The 16097-nt window shown below is 52.0% G+C and overlaps 1 protein-coding gene across 2 annotated transcripts; it reads right to left on the bottom strand.

The window, feature by feature from the left end:
* Nucleotides 1-1842: 1842 nt before the first annotated feature.
* Nucleotides 1843-12815, bottom strand: PDRG1 (p53 and DNA damage regulated 1). 2 transcript variants are annotated; one of them, XM_044455639.1, is made up of 5 exons: nt 12702-12815; nt 9427-9502; nt 4956-5030; nt 3612-3692; nt 1843-2323 (listed from the first exon to the last, which is right to left on the bottom strand). In XM_044455639.1, exons 1-5 carry the CDS (start codon nt 12786-12788, stop codon nt 2241-2243), a joined length of 402 nt encoding a protein of 133 aa, XP_044311574.1. In that variant the 5' UTR covers nt 12789-12815; the 3' UTR covers nt 1843-2240. The 2 variants fall into 2 exon arrangements, with proteins under 2 accessions (XP_044311574.1, XP_044311575.1); XM_044455640.1 differs by lacking the exon at nt 4956-5030.
* Between the last annotated feature and the right edge of the window lie 3282 nt (nt 12816-16097).

Raw genomic sequence — 16097 nt, 5'->3', positions numbered from 1 at the left:
CCGTTTCAAAGCACAAGGCATCCGTGGATGTCAAGGTTCTGAGCGAGTTCTTGCACACGGAAGGTGACTTCCCTGCTGTTCTAAGCAGTGGAACTAAAGGAATAAATACTTGAAGGACTGTCATGGTACAGGGATGCCCAGGCCACGAAAGCCACTGGCAGCTTGCAGATGCAACTGGGAAGAGGCCCCCTCCAGTAGGCTGGGCTAACCAGTGACCCCCCTGCCCCGCCCCAGTTTCACCGTATCACAGGAAGCCCCTTTGTGGGTGGGAGCTGGTCAGAGTGGCTCCCTGGGCATTTGAAAAACTGTGGGAAATAGAAAGGGTAGAGCCCCAATCCCGTGACACCCCACAGGGCTTCTGGTGTGGGTGCTGCATCTTTGCCATGGGGAACTAGTGCAGCCTTACCTGAGCTTGCACCCTGCAGACAGGCGGTCAGCAACTCCCAGCATGCCCCTGCCGTGGAACAGGGCAGAAAACAGAACTGCCAAACTCTTACTTCCCCTAAACCAATCTTTGCTGGGACTGCAGTTGGAATGTTGTTTCACGCTGGTCCCCTTACCAGAAAAAGAACACCGAGTTGGAAGAAGTGCAGAGAAGGGCAATGAAAATGATGGTGGGGGGGAGGCTGGAAAAAGGGCAAACGAAGGGGAAACAGGATAGAGGTCTTCAAAATGATGCATGGTGTGGAGGAAGTGGAGCAAAGGCATTTTTCTCCAACTCTCGAACCCGGGACATCCCATGAGGCTGAGCGGTAGCTGGTTTCAGACGGATAGAACTATTTCCGCACACAGCATGTAGTCCAGCTGTGAGATTCTCCACCTCGGGAAGTGGTGATGGCGTCGCAAGGGGGTCGGGCAGAGAAATGGGGGAGGCAATCTGTGGGTGCTAGCCTGGCTGGCCACGTGCTGCCCCCTCCACCAGAGGCGGCCTGCCTGCCTACTCCAGCTGCTGAAGCGCTTGGGCAGGAAGGTCTCGCCCCCGTCCTGCTGGAATCCTGTGGGCAGCAGGTTTGCCTCCGCGTGTACGGCACGTTGGACCGGTCGGACCTTGGGCCTGATCCAGCAGGGCCTTTCTCAGGTTATTGAGGGTCAGCTTTCATTGACCCAGACGTTTGGGGAGACTGTGTGACAGCAGTAGGTCTGACCCGCTCATACACGTCCATCATCAGGGGATGTGGGTGGGAATGGGCTGCGTGGAAAGGCAGGGCAGCAGCCGCTTTCAAGAAAGCCTGCTGAAAAAATGTCCCGGCCAGGATTCCTGTGGCTCCCGGCGAACGCTCCTGTAATCCCCAGTTAAGCCTCAGTCCCCACGGGGAGCCAAATCCCGTGGGAATGCCGGCAGAGCAGCTTGACGCGGCCCTTTCCAGGCTGAGCCTGGGAGGGGGGGACGTGTGCCATCTACTGGTGGAAATAAGATGTGTAAAGGAAATTTTGGCCATAGGGGATAACCCGAACTCAGAACTCCTCTATTTTTGAAGGTGGTATTTTTGGGTTTCTGCCTTCCTCGCCACTCTTAGTAATTAATGCAAACAGGAAAGTTAATTATATCAACGTAAATCAATTAGCAGCATCCAGAATCCCAGAGAGCACACTCGCTTTGAGGCTGGCAGAAACACTAGCAGATGTTTGACTGAAGCCAAGAGATGAGGCGAGCATTCCCAGCTGTGCTGTTCGGTGCTTTACCCACCTGGCCTGCAACACTCTTCACACAGTGCCGGAAGACAGGCTGCCAGGCGAAGGGACACTTCAGGCTACCTGGGCTTGGTGCCCAGAGTTTTAACCGATGAGAATTGCTGACTTCAGGCAAAGAGTTTTAACACGAGCAAGCTGAACAAGAGCACCTTTTAAATTTGAGTGTACGATTTATTGTCTCAGAGCTACACACATTTTAACTGCGCATTCTCGTCCTGGGTGAGGGGGATGACGGTTCTGTTCCTGCCGCTTTATTTCCAGCAGTCTGAATTACAGTGGCAGAGTCCTGGCCCATCGCAGCTCTTCTGTTCCTCAGGTTTTAATGCTTGTACGCCAGCCAGACTGTCAGATGTGAGAAAGCTGAAGCGTGCTTCTCTGCAGATTTGCAGTAACTTGACTGGCTGGAGGAAACGCTGCCACAGAAGATGCCAATAATCAGATGCTGAACAGCTCAGGAAATACAGATCTGGGTGTGAAGTTGCCTCCTGTGCGATCAGCAACTTTCTCCATGAAAGAAGCAGCTGCAAAGTCTGCATGAAGAGACCGCCTCAGCCCTCCACCACCTTTCTCATGAACAACATTTCTTCAGTATTCAAGGGCTTTAGATTGTAGCCTTTCAGCTCCGGTTTACCTTCAGAAAGAATAAGGAGATACCACATTGTCCTGAAGACTCTTTTGTAGCAGCACTAACCAGATCGGTAGAGCCTCTGTGCCGCCCACATTGCCTGGAGCCGGGTATTCCATCAACGGGCACAATGCTGCCCAGCGTTAGCAGAAGCAACGCCCAAGCCCTCAGCACAAGGAGCTGACGGCCGGGAGGGAAAGGCAAGGGAGGCGAAAGCAGCAAGTGAGCCGGTGCATTTAGATACTTGGGTGGCTTCACTGGGGCAGGAAGGCCAGGTTAAGCCCAACTCTGCTCAGAAGTCCCTATTTTCTTCGGTGGAAGAACAAACAGCAGGAAAGGAGCCTGCTTTGGAAAGCTTCTCCGCTGCCTTTGGGCCCTGCAGCTTGATAAGCCATTGCTGAGGAGTCCTGGGGGAAGGGAGGGGTGGAATCCAGCACCAGCACCTTCCGTCCCCAAGAAACCTTGCTCGGACACTGCCAGGAAGAGGCCCGTCTGCCGGGGCAGGAGGGGGAGGGACCAGACGGTGTCACTCAGTGTTCAAGCGGGAGGGACACCGACAGCCACAACGCGTGCAGAGCCAGCTACGGCGTGGATGCCTTTTTAGATTCACTGGCAGGGGCTGCTTCCTCTGCCTGGATATGGCCCTAGACGCCCGCTGCTGCTCGCCCGCGTCCCACTCCAGGTCCGGGCCCTGGTGCCTGCTGCTCTGGCCCAAAGGAAGAGCTGCTACTGCTGGAAATGGCGGCGTTTGCTTCCAGTGAGCCCAGCCTGGACTGGAATCAGAGCAGCAGGCCAAGGGCCAGCCCCCCCCCCCCCCGGGACCACAATGGTCCTGAGAAAGCCCCCTGCCCCTGCTTGCTCCTTTTTAGAAACCACTGACACATTTCCTTCAATTCGGCCCTGTTTACTAGGCCTGTGATTTTGTTCAGTGGATGCATTCTACAAGTGCCTCAATCTGTGAAGGACACACAGTTGTTTCTATCCTTGCACACCTCCCCCTGCACAAGAGTGAGGCCCCTTCATCGGCACGTGGAGCGGCACAGCCCAGAAGGTGTACTTCTTGGAGCCGTGACCCCAGCCGCCCCCCAGGTTCAACACGGGAAGCACCCACCACAAACCGCCATGCCTCCATTCTCGGGCCTCGCCTCGCTTTCTGGGATGGCATGAAGAGCGGCGGCAACCGGCAGAAGACAACAGCCCACCCACGTGATCTGTGCCTGAGACACTACAAAGAGCCCAGCTTCCCATCACATTCGGTACCAAACCCGGTGATTACATCCTGCTTAGCAAATACCTTGCGCTTCCAGGAGATTGTTGACCTTGACTTTTAGCTCTTCTCGCAGTTTGGCTATCTCCTCATCTAGGAGTTCCTGATCTGGAGGAAAAGTTCAGGTTATTCCTTGTTTTGTCCCTCAGAGGCAATCGTGACTGTACAAGGGCCCTTTTGCCATACCCCAAACTTGCTGACTGCGTTACATGAAGACGCCTGTTCCCCTTCCCTGCCCAACAGGCACGCCACCATGTTACAGGGCGGGGCAGGAAGCAGCCCGGGGGCTCCGGGCAGCGCACAGCTTGGCTGACTGGCTTTGGTCTTTGCAAGCCTCCCATTCTAGCTGCCTGACAGGCACTCCCTGCACACGCTTCATATACCACGGCTAGAAACAGATCTCGGAAAGCAAAGCTCAGGGGTGCGTTTTTTTAAACCACGCATCCCCTCGTGCAAAACTGCAGAGGGCCAACGAGCACATGGGCAGCTACGGGCTCTTTCTGGACAGGTGCGGTGCTGAGGCAGTCCGGCTAGATGTTGTCTGTGCCACATGGGCAGGTGTCATGTGGAAGCCATACTTTGGCTGCTGCAAATTCTGATGTCCCCCACAGGCAGGCAGGCAGGCAGGCAGGCAACGTGGGCCGCGAGCGGGGATCACCAGTTCGCTCAGCGCCCGTCTTCCGCTTCACTCATCTCGTTTCCAGCAGCAAATTGCCCCGTCAGCCCCCAAATCCTGTTTGACCAACATTTACTACCTCACCACAAAGCTGCCAGAACGGAGGAAGCAAAGGTGGTGCTGAGCTCTGAACTGAACTCAGATGAGCCATCACTAGCGCCATGTGAGGGATCTGCTTGGGGGTGGGAATCCACTGGATTCCTAGTTTGCCTGGATGCGTTTGCCTTCTCTGGCCTAAGCCCACCTCGCTGAGTGTTCCTATATGCATGTGGCAGGAAGCAAGTCCCTGAAGCCAGGTTCCCCACAGGCCACCCATGTGCCCTCTGCACAAGCGCAATTCTGCTTCTGCACATGCAGTCTGCGGACTTCGCAGACTGTGTGCAAAAAATCATCTGCTCTGTGCAAAGAAGCTGCTAGCGTTCCCAGTGCTCACGCTCATCTTGGCTCGGCTTGCTTCCTGGCCTGGCCGGGTGCAGGAAAGCTCAGCAAGCACACAAAGGGCTGAATCCGTCCCGGGCGTCACGTCCCCATGGACAGCTGTGAACTGCTCAGGCAGCTTCAGCTACGGGGAGGTGGAGAAATGAGGTAAAATACTCCCGAGCTATCTCTGGCAGTATTCCCATCTGGTAGAGAGACTCGGCCCTTGAAACAGGGAGACTTTGCAAGCACGATGCCGCAGCGTTGCTGGATCTCACCTCTTTGCAACATGTCCCTGGTCTTTGTTTTCGAAAGCTGCACAAACATATTCCCAAAGCAAACCATGACTTCATCTGAAAGCAAAGAAGCAAACCCTCATTAAAGCACCAGTGTCCAAGTCTCTACGTTATAATGGCAGATCCTCATACTGGTCCTCCGCTTATATCGCCAACTAGGTGCCCCAACTCGACCGCACAATGTAGGCAGGTGCAGCAGAGGGGAGGAATCACCAGCGAGCTTGGGATGAGAAATAACCCACAATGCCACGTCACAAGCACAGAAGAGGTACAGCAGACACTCAAGTTTCTCACTGGACAGAGGCCTGGCCCGTCTTACAAGAATCCAGGCGCCATCACGGGCTGAGAATGTGTCTTCCACACCTTGCCCTCATTAACACAAAAGCTTCAGGGTGTGCAAGGGAAGCCAGACAATTTGCTGTATGTGCTCGTCCCCCAGAGAGAAGAGGAATCAAGCTGCTACTTGTGGCCGACATTCGTCATCCGACTTAATGTGCTCTCAGAAAGCATCCACATAAGATGGGCATGTATGAGATACAGAGGAGGGAGAAAACAGCAGTTTTGAAGAGTAATGGCAACTGTAACTTGTCACGGAACGCCACAATCCCTGCACCAGCTCCTGTACTAACCCTCCCTATTTACAGTTGCAAGCAAGCGCTGGGCAGTTACTAGCAGCACTGCAAAACCTCCATGGTGCACGGTTCAGCACAGGCATCAGGCTGGCTCCTGTTCTCGATGCCAGTCAGGATCATGCAAGAAAATCTTTTCTGTCTGCTCCCCACTGACACCGAGAAAACCACTGCCAATTTTATAATTGATTAATTTAAACAGGTTTGGGAAAAACTGTATTATTAGGAAATAGCCCAACACAAAGATGGACTAGTTTTTCAAAATCTTCTGGAACCCAGCATCAAATTTACAGGGGTTGAGGTTAGGGTTAGGTCTTAATATACAGCTGATTAAAGAAAACGCCCCAAATGGAAAGGAATTGTAACATTTCCAAAAGCTGTGGCGAGTCTCTGAGAGACATGAGTTCCAGAACAGAGGAGCAGCTGCCAAGATCTTCGTACCCTTCATGCCTATGGAGGGAGAAGCAGGCAGTAAACTCAAGAGAGTTCTCACAGCCAAACCAAATGAGAACTACAAGGCAGAGGGGAAAAGGTGGCACAGCCAAGATTTTGCATGTTGGAACTTCAGTGCCATTGTACACCCAGGCTATTGGCCACGTCATTCTGTAATTCTAGGTATGCAGCCTTCTCCAAAGATTGGAACCTGTTGCAGAAGCGCTCCGAGGATTTAAGCATGTGCTTTGTTTCCATCCGATTTATTAAAAAGCAGTAAATTCGGTCTCAACGATCACGATGGTGCGGGTGTTCAAGGATAGGCTGGACATCCACATGGTGGGCCTGTCGTGAGCAGAGCCAGCTGGTGCCGGAGGTCAGACTGGATGGCCCGGGAGGCCCCTTCTGACTCGCTCTGTTTCTATGTAATGTTCAAAAAGGAACATAGTCTCATTTGTACTATTCTTTCCGAGTGTGGAATCTCAGTCTTCTAAATGCAGGCTTGGGAGTACTTTCAACAAGGAATACAAGCAGCCTTGACAATTTAATGATCTTGCTTTCCGGGCATAATCATCTTGCATTCAACTTCTATCATTCGCATCTGCAACAATTAGTTGTTTTTGTAAGTTTGAGCTTCCTTGTTGTTCCATGCCAGGAACGGCAGTGTGAGGCTCCCCTACGGCATTTGAGGGGATACAAAGGAGGGGCTGCATTTAGGTAGCTGCTTCGAGGCATCTGCCCCAGTCACAAGGGTAAACTTCTCCTTGCTATCACTTGAAAAGCATTTCTCTTGAATGCTTCAAATCACTGTTGGACTAGCCAGTAGCAGGTGACTTACATGTAATAAGCAAGTATACAGTAATGCTGTATACTTGCTGTGAAAGCTGGACCGTAAGGAAGGCTGAGCGCCAAAGGATTGAGGCCTTGGAATTGTGGTGCTGGAGGAGACGCCTGCGAGTCCCCTGGACCGCAAGGCGATCAAACCGGTCAGTCCTGGTGGAGATCAACCCTGACTGCTCTTTAGAAGGCCAGATACTGAAGATGAAACAAATACTTTGGCCACCTAATGAGAAGGAAGGACTCCCTGGAGAAGAGCCTAATGCTGGGGACGATGGAGGGCAAAAGAAGAAGGGGACGGCAGAGGATGAGGTGGCTGGATGGGGTCACTGAGGCAGTGGGTGTGGGCTTGGGTGGACTCCAGGGGATGGTGGAGGACAGGAAGGCCTGGAGGAATGTTGTCCATGGGGTCGCGATGGGTCGGACACGACTTTGTGACTAACAACATACAGTAATGCATGTTGGGCTAAAAATCACAACTTCATGTATATGCTGATGGGATCTGAGCTGGCAGTGACTGAGCAAGAAAGGGATCTCGGGGTTGTGGTGGACAACTAATGAAAATGTCAAACCAGTGCTCAGTTGCTGTGAAAAAGGCAAACTCCATGCTAGGCAGAATTAGGAAAGGAATAAAAAGAGAACTGCCAAAACATTACTTTCCTTATAACTGTTCAGTTTAATGTCCCTGGAATATTGTGTTTAGTTCTGGTTGCCTTACCTAAAAAAGGACATTATTGAGTTGGAAAAGGGGCAACGAAAATTATCATGAGGCTGAAACAGCTCCCCTGAGGAGTGGCTATATCAAAAGGGATTGTTCAGCTTAGAAAAAGGGTGAATAATACACGATAGAGGTGTTCAAAATAATGTATGGTGTGGACAAAGTAGAGAGAGAAAAACATTTTTCTCCCTCTCTCATAACACTCAAACCCAGGGTCATTCCACGAAGGTGACTGGTGGGAGGTTTAGGCCAGATAAAAGGAAGTCCTTCTTCACACAGCATTGAGTTAAACTATGGGATTCGCTGCCACAGGGAGTGGTGCCGGCCGCCAATCTGGATGGCTCGAAAAGGGGACTAGACAGATTCACGAGGAGGGAGGAGGCTATCCAGGGCTACTAGCCTTGCTGGCCATGAGCTGCCGCCTCCACCAGAGGCACACCAGTTGCTGGGGAACTGGGCAGGAGCAGCTCTTGCCCCCGTCCTGCGAGCAGCTGGTTTGCCACCATGTGTACAGACTGGTAGATTAGATGGGCCACTGGTTTGATCCAGCGGGACTTTTCTCGTGTTCTCTATTCCAGATTTGCTTCTGGGGAAGTGCTTACAGTGGGCAACCACAGCAGTACCTCCAGTACTGAGAGGAGGAAGGATTAGGGACAACAGCGACCCCATGAGCAGACAAAAGCTCAGCTTATGGAAAACAAGGCAGAATGCAGATTTCACTGGTCTCACGGCACGGCTGCCACAGCAACCTTCCCCGCCTGTTGCCCTCCAGAGGTGCTGGACTGCAACTCCCAGCATCCCTGGTTCAGCTTCAGCTTCCTCAGTCTTCACAGCCTTCTCTGTCACCGACTCCAAGATGACACAATTCCTCGTCATTCACCATTTCTTTCCTACTGGTCAGGATGAAGCCCAGAACCACAGATCCTCCCATTCCTTGTCCTAAGTAATGAAGCTACAAGCAAGTAAAAATTGGGTCGCTGAGGCTCCATCGGTGCGGGTGTTCAAGGATAGGCTGGACATGCACATGGTGGGCATTTCGTGAGCGGAGCTGGCTGGTGCCAGAGGTCAGACTAGATGGCCCAAGAGACCCCTTCTGACTCGCTCTGTTTCTATGTTTTGTTCTTTGCAGAGCTAAGAAGAAGCTGAAATTCCCCCATTGCCACTACGGTTTGGCTCTATGAACGCTGCGTCATCTGTCCTAGAAAAGCACAGTCCATGCCATCGTCTCAGCGGGGCAGTTCAGTATACGCTGCCCCAACGACATCACCTTTTTTATCACAATCTGTTTATCCTGCTCTCTGCAGGATTCCCATCTTCAGCATCATCCATTCCCATATAGGTGTCCCTGCGCTTTACACAAACTGTGATTCATCACTCACTTTTCTTTTGAAAAGGCATACCCTTCAACTGCCACATTTATTTATTTACTGAATTTATAAACCATGCCAATAGTCCCAAGTCCTCTCTGAGCAGGGAACGATTAAAACCAATGAAGTACAGTAAGTACAAAATAGCACAATTTAGGCAAATACATAGATCAGTTAAATATTAAGAGGTATAGTAAACTAAAACCATCAATAAATTCATCTGAAATTTTAAAACACTATACAGTCCGAAAAATAAAAATGCCTTCACCTGGCGCCAAAATGATTGCATTGAGGGTGCAAGTCGCCTTGCTCTGGGGAGCTTATTCCAGAGCTGGAATTTTTATTTATGCCTGGAAAAGGCACCTTCCAAAGACCCTGGAGAACTGCTGCCAGTTGGAGTAGGCAAGCTTGCATCCAATGGACCAAGAGTCTGACTGGGAATGCAGCCATTTGTCAAAGAGACCCCTCACCTGTGGCGTCCACCTCCTTACTCAGAGCCGTCAGGGCCTCCCGGTTCTGATTCCGCTTCTGATCCAGATCTACAATCTAAATAAAAAATGGTTAACTGTCCAGGTTTTGTTAACAAGATCACATCAAAAACCAGACCACAATCCTTTTGAACATAAGTTACTGGCAGATTAAAAATCCAGTAAACTGTTGTTGTTATTAAAGAATATTTATATAGTGCATCTCATTTGAAACAAATCACAAGCAACTTATGAAAGAATGAAAACAAATGAAAAAGGCTGCATACACAATCGCAGTGATCATCAGAGGATGAACCTCCCAGGGTGCCACATGCTCCAGAGGGTTAATCCTCAGGTGCGCTGCAGCACCTGCCTTCTGGAACGTTTCCCCACATGACCTTAGATGGACAGCCAGTCTCAACAGTGCGGTATTTTCTTAAAAGTCACTTTTTGCACAGGCTGTCCCTAAAGTGGGAGCCAGCCAGCTCATGGTTTGTACTACACAGTAGAGAGTGCTGTTTTATCACTAATTAATTTATACGATCTTGCTTTCATTCTACTGATTGTTGCTTTTTTCTGCCTTGGTTCACCATTTTGATACCTCTGCACAAAGGAGTATATACATTTGAATGAATGAATGAATCATGAGGTTGGTCCAATGGTACAAGTGTTCCTGATCACCCACACATACTTATGGTAAACAGGTCATCAGCATATATAAGTTTCTGTATTTTACGTGCTTTTACAAGTTTTTATACATGTTTCTTGAAAGTGGGAGAAGGGGAAGGAAAAGGCAGAGACCCCCTGCAAACGTATTATCAGGACCCCATGAAAATGGCTGAAGCTACGGCTTTGACAGGAGCATGAAAGGGCAAGAAGATTACAAGCAGTTTTAATAAAGAGTGCTCGTAAGTGATGGGCGCTGAGTGAGGAAAGAACTTGGGACGCTGCTGGACTAGTGCTCCTCCTCTCTCAGTGATGGAGCAGAGGGGCACTTTTAATTCCCCTGCCTCAAAACTGGAAAGGCAAGAACCAACGGAGGTGGGCAGTCCTGCCTGGAGCAAGAAGGGTTCAGAGGAAGGCAAGGGAGTCTAACACGGCAGAAAGCAGGAAAAGGTCACACGAGGGAGCAGACCAACACCTGTATGTCAGACTTCAGGTGCAAGCTCTTTACCAAACATTTTTAAAATTCTTCTACAAAGAAAGTTCACTAGACAGGGTTCTGGTGTAGTCTTCTCCCTATGGAGTTAACTTTCGAGGTGCAGAATTTTGTTTTTTATTTTATTTTAACAAAAGGTAGTATCCCATCAAGCAAGCCCCAGCCAGTGGTCTGAAGGGATACAGTTCTGGCATACTCTTCCAACTTCCAAAGACAGCAATGAAAGAACTATAAAAGATCAAGTGTCTCTGGAGACCAAGGCCAGGATTACCCATGCTGATGTATCCCCAGTCATTAAGTATGGATGTGAAAGCTGGACAGAGAAGAAAGCTGACAAGAAGAACATTGATGCATTTGAAACATGCTGCTGGAAAAGGGCTTTGTGAATGCTGTGGGCTGACAGAAAGATGAGCAAGGAGGTCCTGGATCAGATTAAGGCAGAGCTTTCCCTAGAAACAAAAATAATGCAACTGATGCTGTCGTACTTTGGACACATCTTGGGAAGGCAAGACTCTCCAGGGAAGACTCATCCGGCCAGGGCAAATCAAAGACTGAAGACAAAAGCTCCGTCGCTAATTTACCAACCACAACCCTCTCTGGACAGGCAGAGCCTAGTCACAGTGATGCAGCTCCGGTAACCCCTTGTTCGGACTACTGCAATGCACTCAGTGTGAGGCTGCCTTCGAAAACAGTGTGGAATCGTCAACAGATTCAAAACAGGGCAGCACAGAGGTTACTAGGGACTGACCCACGAGATCACATCATGCCTGTCCTCTTTCAGCTGCACTGGTTGTCAGTTCAAGTCTGGGCTCAATTCAAAGTGCTTGTACTAACATTTAAAGACCTAAACAGCTTGGGGCCAGGTTATCTGAAGGAGCGCCTTTTCCGGTATGTACCTACCCAGGCCTTAAGATCATCCTTTGGGGTCCTTCTTAAGGGAAGAAGGCCTTCTCAGTTGTGGCACCCCATCTTTGGAATAAGCTCCCCAGAAAGGTTCACCTGGCGCCTACTCTTTTTTCCTACTGGCACTAGGTGAAAACCTATTTTTAGTTTCCAGGCATTTTAATAGTTAAAGTTGTAGTTTTAATAGGCTTTTATTAGATGCTGCTGTACCTGTGTACCAAACTGATACCAACCAAGTTGTGTTGGGGTTGTTTTTAATTATTTTTGTTCATTGACTGTAATGGTTTTTATTGTGAATCACTATTTTTATCTCTGCTTATGTGTTTTAATCTTTGTAAATCACCCAGAGAGACTTTCCGGCTAGAGGCCAGTATATAAATGAAATAAATAACAAAGAACAACAAATAAAAGGGAAGACCAAACATGAGGAGGGCAGACTCCAGAAGGGAAGCCATGGCCTTGACCTGAGAAATGCTCCGCAGGGCTTTCCCGCACAGGGCGGCCTCGAGTCAGGGATGGCCCGGTGGCACAGGGCAGGAGGCCGAGACACGCAGCAGGGAGCCCCGGGTTCAAACCCCAGGAATGCCATTATTTATTTTATTTTTATTTATTTTCCGATTTATAGCCTGCCTTTTTCCTACAAAGGGCTCAAGGCAGCTGACATCATTCTCCCCCTCCATCTTATCCCCACAACAACAGCCCTGTGAGGTAGGCTGGGCTGAGGGTCTGTGACTGGCCCAAAGCCACCCAGTGGGCTCCATGGCCGAGCGGGGACTCGAACCCGGATCGCCCGGGTCCCGGTCCGAGGGTCTTGGCCACCACACACGCTGCCATGGACAAGCCAGCGGGCAACCCCCTTCCCGCACCCCACCGCCCGAGCCACGAGGGCTGCAATGCGGCCGGGGCAGAAACCCCTCCAGCCCCCAAAGGCTAAGCTGGCGGCGACGACGGGCCCCACTCCGGCCACAGCCACTGCCCTCCTAGCCCCGTGCGTCCTCCAGTATCAGAGGAGCCGTGCCCGTGCGCCCCGGCTGCCGGGGAGCATGGGCCAGAGGATGCCGCCGCTTCCTTGCCTCCTGCTTTCCCGCGGGCAGCTGCGCGCCCCGTGTGACCCCCGCCCGCCGCCGGGCCTGATCCAGCGCCAGCGATTTTCGCGGAGATGTGAGGCGGACTATGTGAGGCGGGGCAGGGGGCCCACAAGCCCCGCCGGGCCTACCTGCTGCCTCCCGGCCATCACCTCCTCGGCCAGCGCCTCCACCTCGGCCAAGTAGCGCAGCACGAAGTCCGCGTCCCGCTCGCCCATGGCGGCCGCGGAGAAGACGCGTCGGCGCAGGCGCGCGGTCTCCGTGGCAACCGAGCAGGCCCCGCGGGGTGCGGTGCGGCCTACTCCGCGCTCTCCCGCGGCAGCTGCTCCGGCGGGCGAAGCGGCGCCGCTTCTGGGCCTGCTGGGGGCCGGCCGGCCGACCGACCGGCCGTGCGAGCGCGCGGGGAGGCCCGGCTGCCCTTCCGCGCGGGGGTAAGCCGCTGGACACGCTAGGCCCGGTTAGGCGAAACCAGCCCAAGGCCTACACTTCCCAGCATGCCCCGGCCAGCAGCGGGAACTGGGGCATGCTGGGAGTTGTAGGCTTTGGGGTTGGCTTGAACGGGCATAAAATTACGCCCGGAAGAGGCATAAGATCGCGCCCCAATATGCATACAGGCGTAAAAATTTTTACAGGTGCAGTCCTATGCATGTTTGGAGAGGAATAAAAAGGCCCTGAACCTCCTAGCTGAGGAAGCTCTGGGAGTTGAAGGGGTTTTTTTCTGTCTAATCATACATAGGATTGCACCTTGAGTCTTGTTTTCTTTTTTTAGGGAAGTGGCCCATTTGTTAAAACATGGCTGCTCCAGAAACCAGTGCAGGGCACAATAATATCTAAGTAGACCTGGGGCCAGAAAAGATATCCCTGAGATGCTAGTGCTTCAGTGCGGATTGGGGTGTTGCAAATTTAGAGGATCCAATGTCCGTCTAGAAAGCCCTGGACATTATTAGGGTTAGGGGTTAGGTAAAATTCCCTCTTGGGCCTCCATGGAGAGTAAGGGTGGCAGCGTTTTCTGTTCATGCCTTGCCGGAGGGACAACTCCAGCCCCCAGTTCTCTTTTCCTTCCTCTAATAATGATACAATTCTCCTCCTTTGCACTTTCTTTGTGTTTTTTCCCAGAAATCCAGCAGTAGAAAACATTTCCTGCCAATTATTTGCATGCCAAAGGAAGAAAAAGAAAAACCCAGCAATGCACACTTCTTAAAGCCACATTTATGTATGTCAGCTGCTATTAAGAGCACCAGAGCAGGGCCTGGAAAAGAAATGGGAACTGTACCCCATTTTCGCCCCACGTCCAATATGCGTTTCTTCCCTTAAAAATGGTTTGGGCATCGTTGTGCACTCATTGACTGAGGGGGCCAAACTGGCTGCTGATTCTGGCAACGGGAGTCATTTTTATCCTTGACATCTGCTCTGGGTAAATGGCTTAAAAGCACTATCAAAAACTGGACCAGTGAGCAGATGAAGGGACAAGGCCTGCGGAAACGAATCAGCATGGCTTCCGCGAGGGAAGGTCTTGTCTCACTAATCTGTTGGCGTTCTTTAAGAGTGTCATCCAGGAAGCATTTTTCAGTTGGACTAAAGAATACGATGCTTTGGCGCAACTGCACATGGAATACCGTGTTCAGTTTTGGTCACCCTACCCGAAAAAGAGCATTTTTAAGTTGGAAAAAGTACAGAGAAGGGCAACAAAAATTATCAGAGGGCTTGGAGCATCTCCCCTATGTGGGGAGAAAAGGTGAGGAAGGAAATAATGCCTGGTGTGGAGAAAGGGAAGAGGGAGACCTTTTTCCCGCTCTGCCATAACACGCTCGTCCCATAAAGCTGAAGGATGGGAAGGTTAGGACAGATCACAGGAAGGACTTCTTGGCACAAGCACAAAGTGTGGGATTTGCTACCACTGGAAGTGGTGACGGTCACCAATGTGGACGGCTTTAAAAGGCAACAGGACATTCATGGAGGAGGAGGAGGAGCCTATCCGAGTGGCTGCTAGCCTCGCTGGCCATGAGCTGCCTCCTTCAGCAGAGGCGGCCCGCCTGCACACACCAGTTGCTGGGGAGCTTGGGCAGGAGGAGGTCTCGCCCCCATCCCGCTGGAGGGATCCTGCGGGCAGCTGCTTTGCCACCAAGGTTTGGCAGAGTGGTGACCTCCTCCGGACGTATCACGGATGGTGTCCTTGGGGATGCCACAAACCAAGCGGCAAGGGCACGAGGGCATGAGGCAGCTCACTCCCGTGGGCGCTGTGCACGGCCACTGCCCTCGCAGGTGCTTCTGCTGCTCGAATGGTAGTGAGCAGGTGCCTGGCAGGAAGGTGGCCAGGTGTGGGAGGACAGGGCGCGTCTCCTGCCGCCCCCAAGACATTACAGGGGCCATGAGGGGCTTCACCATTCCCTGCGCACAAGAGTTTTCTGTTTTCCTTCCCTCTTTCATTCCATATGACGTGGCTACTCGTTCCTCAGTGGGCTGTTTCGGGGGGAGCTGGCCCCGTAGGCATATTTTTGCAAGCTCTCTTGTGCTTCTGGGAAGCTTCCCCCTGCCCCCCAAGCATGCCGCCCTCTCGTTTCTCGCTGGCCCCGTTTGGGCTCCCTTTCTGTCAGCAGCATGCACCGCCCATGTTTGCTCACCGAGGGAGGGAAGGCAGTCGGCACCAAGTGCCCCTCTCTAGGGCAGATCCCAGGACCTGCTCCTCGTCTCTGGGGAATGCTGAAGTTCTAGCAGCACGTGGGTTGGCGGAGCAGCCAGTCATTCCGCAGCGCTCCACTCCCATCCTGGGGACCCCAGAAGCTGAACGGCGGCCTGGGACGGAGGTGGAGGCAGAGTTGTAAACACACAGGCGCCAGCATCAGAAGTGTCATGTGGAACGCCGCCTGCCATTCCATATGCCAGTGAGGTTCATTTTGAACTCTTGATAACAGATTGCAAGACAATTCTGTTTTCCCAGCATATCTATCCTAAAAGAACAAACATCTTATCATTCGTAAGCCGTGGGGGATCGGCTTTTTGAGGCTAAATGAATACAACAGACAGAACAATGTGCAACGTGGCTTGGATAGCCAGTACAAGGAGCCTAGTCTTGCAAACACGGCGTTATTTTTGTCTGTGAAATGTTGGAGGAGGTACAACTCCGACAGAAGTTCTCCTTTCTGTTCTGCAAATGTTCGCTTCCAAGCAAGAGCCGGCACTGATGAAGAGGAGGGAGCGTCTGAGTTACACAACCCCAGCAGGGCCCCCGGTGCTGCTCACAGGCGGAGAGGAGGAGGGGAGGGGCACTTTATGTCACGAGCGCAGCGAGCGGCCGAGGCGTGTGGCAACAACGTCGCAGGGGGCCAAGCCAGGCTCTTCGTGCCGTGCTCGGTGTGGCAGAGGGGACCCCAAAGGCCTTGGCCTGTAGCGTCGCTGACAGTGGCGGCTGGGCATCAGTGCATGGACGGAGCCGTGGTGCCGTTCCTGCAGCCCTCTGCCCACTTCAAAACACTTGACGACTTACGCAACTCCCTGAGTGTGTGGACACTTTGAGGGCTTTGCAAGCA

The sequence above is a fragment of the Varanus komodoensis genome, unplaced genomic scaffold, assembly GCF_004798865.1.
Source record: "Varanus komodoensis strain SLA01 unplaced genomic scaffold, ASM479886v1 scaffold8, whole genome shotgun sequence".
NCBI classification, from domain to species: Eukaryota; Metazoa; Chordata; class Lepidosauria; order Squamata; family Varanidae; genus Varanus; species Varanus komodoensis.
The sequence above is the reverse complement of the archived record's forward strand: the minus strand, read 5'-3'. Positions and strand labels throughout refer to the sequence as shown.

What these genes read in the sequence shown, in the direction of transcription:
- PDRG1 (XM_044455639.1), bottom strand. Translation starts at nt 12,788, where the DNA reads ATGGGCGAGCGGGACGCGGACTTCGTGCTGCGCTACTTGGCCGAGGTG. An exon ending in TAAGGAGGTGGACGCCACAG is followed by an intron (nt 5,031 to 9,426) that starts GTGAGGGGTCTC and finishes CTTTGCTTTCAG; the next exon opens with ATGAAGTCATGGTTTGCTTT. An exon ending in CAGGGACATGTTGCAAAGAG is followed by an intron (nt 3,693 to 4,955) that starts GTGAGATCCAGC and finishes CTTTTCCTCCAG; the next exon opens with ATCAGGAACTCCTAGATGAG.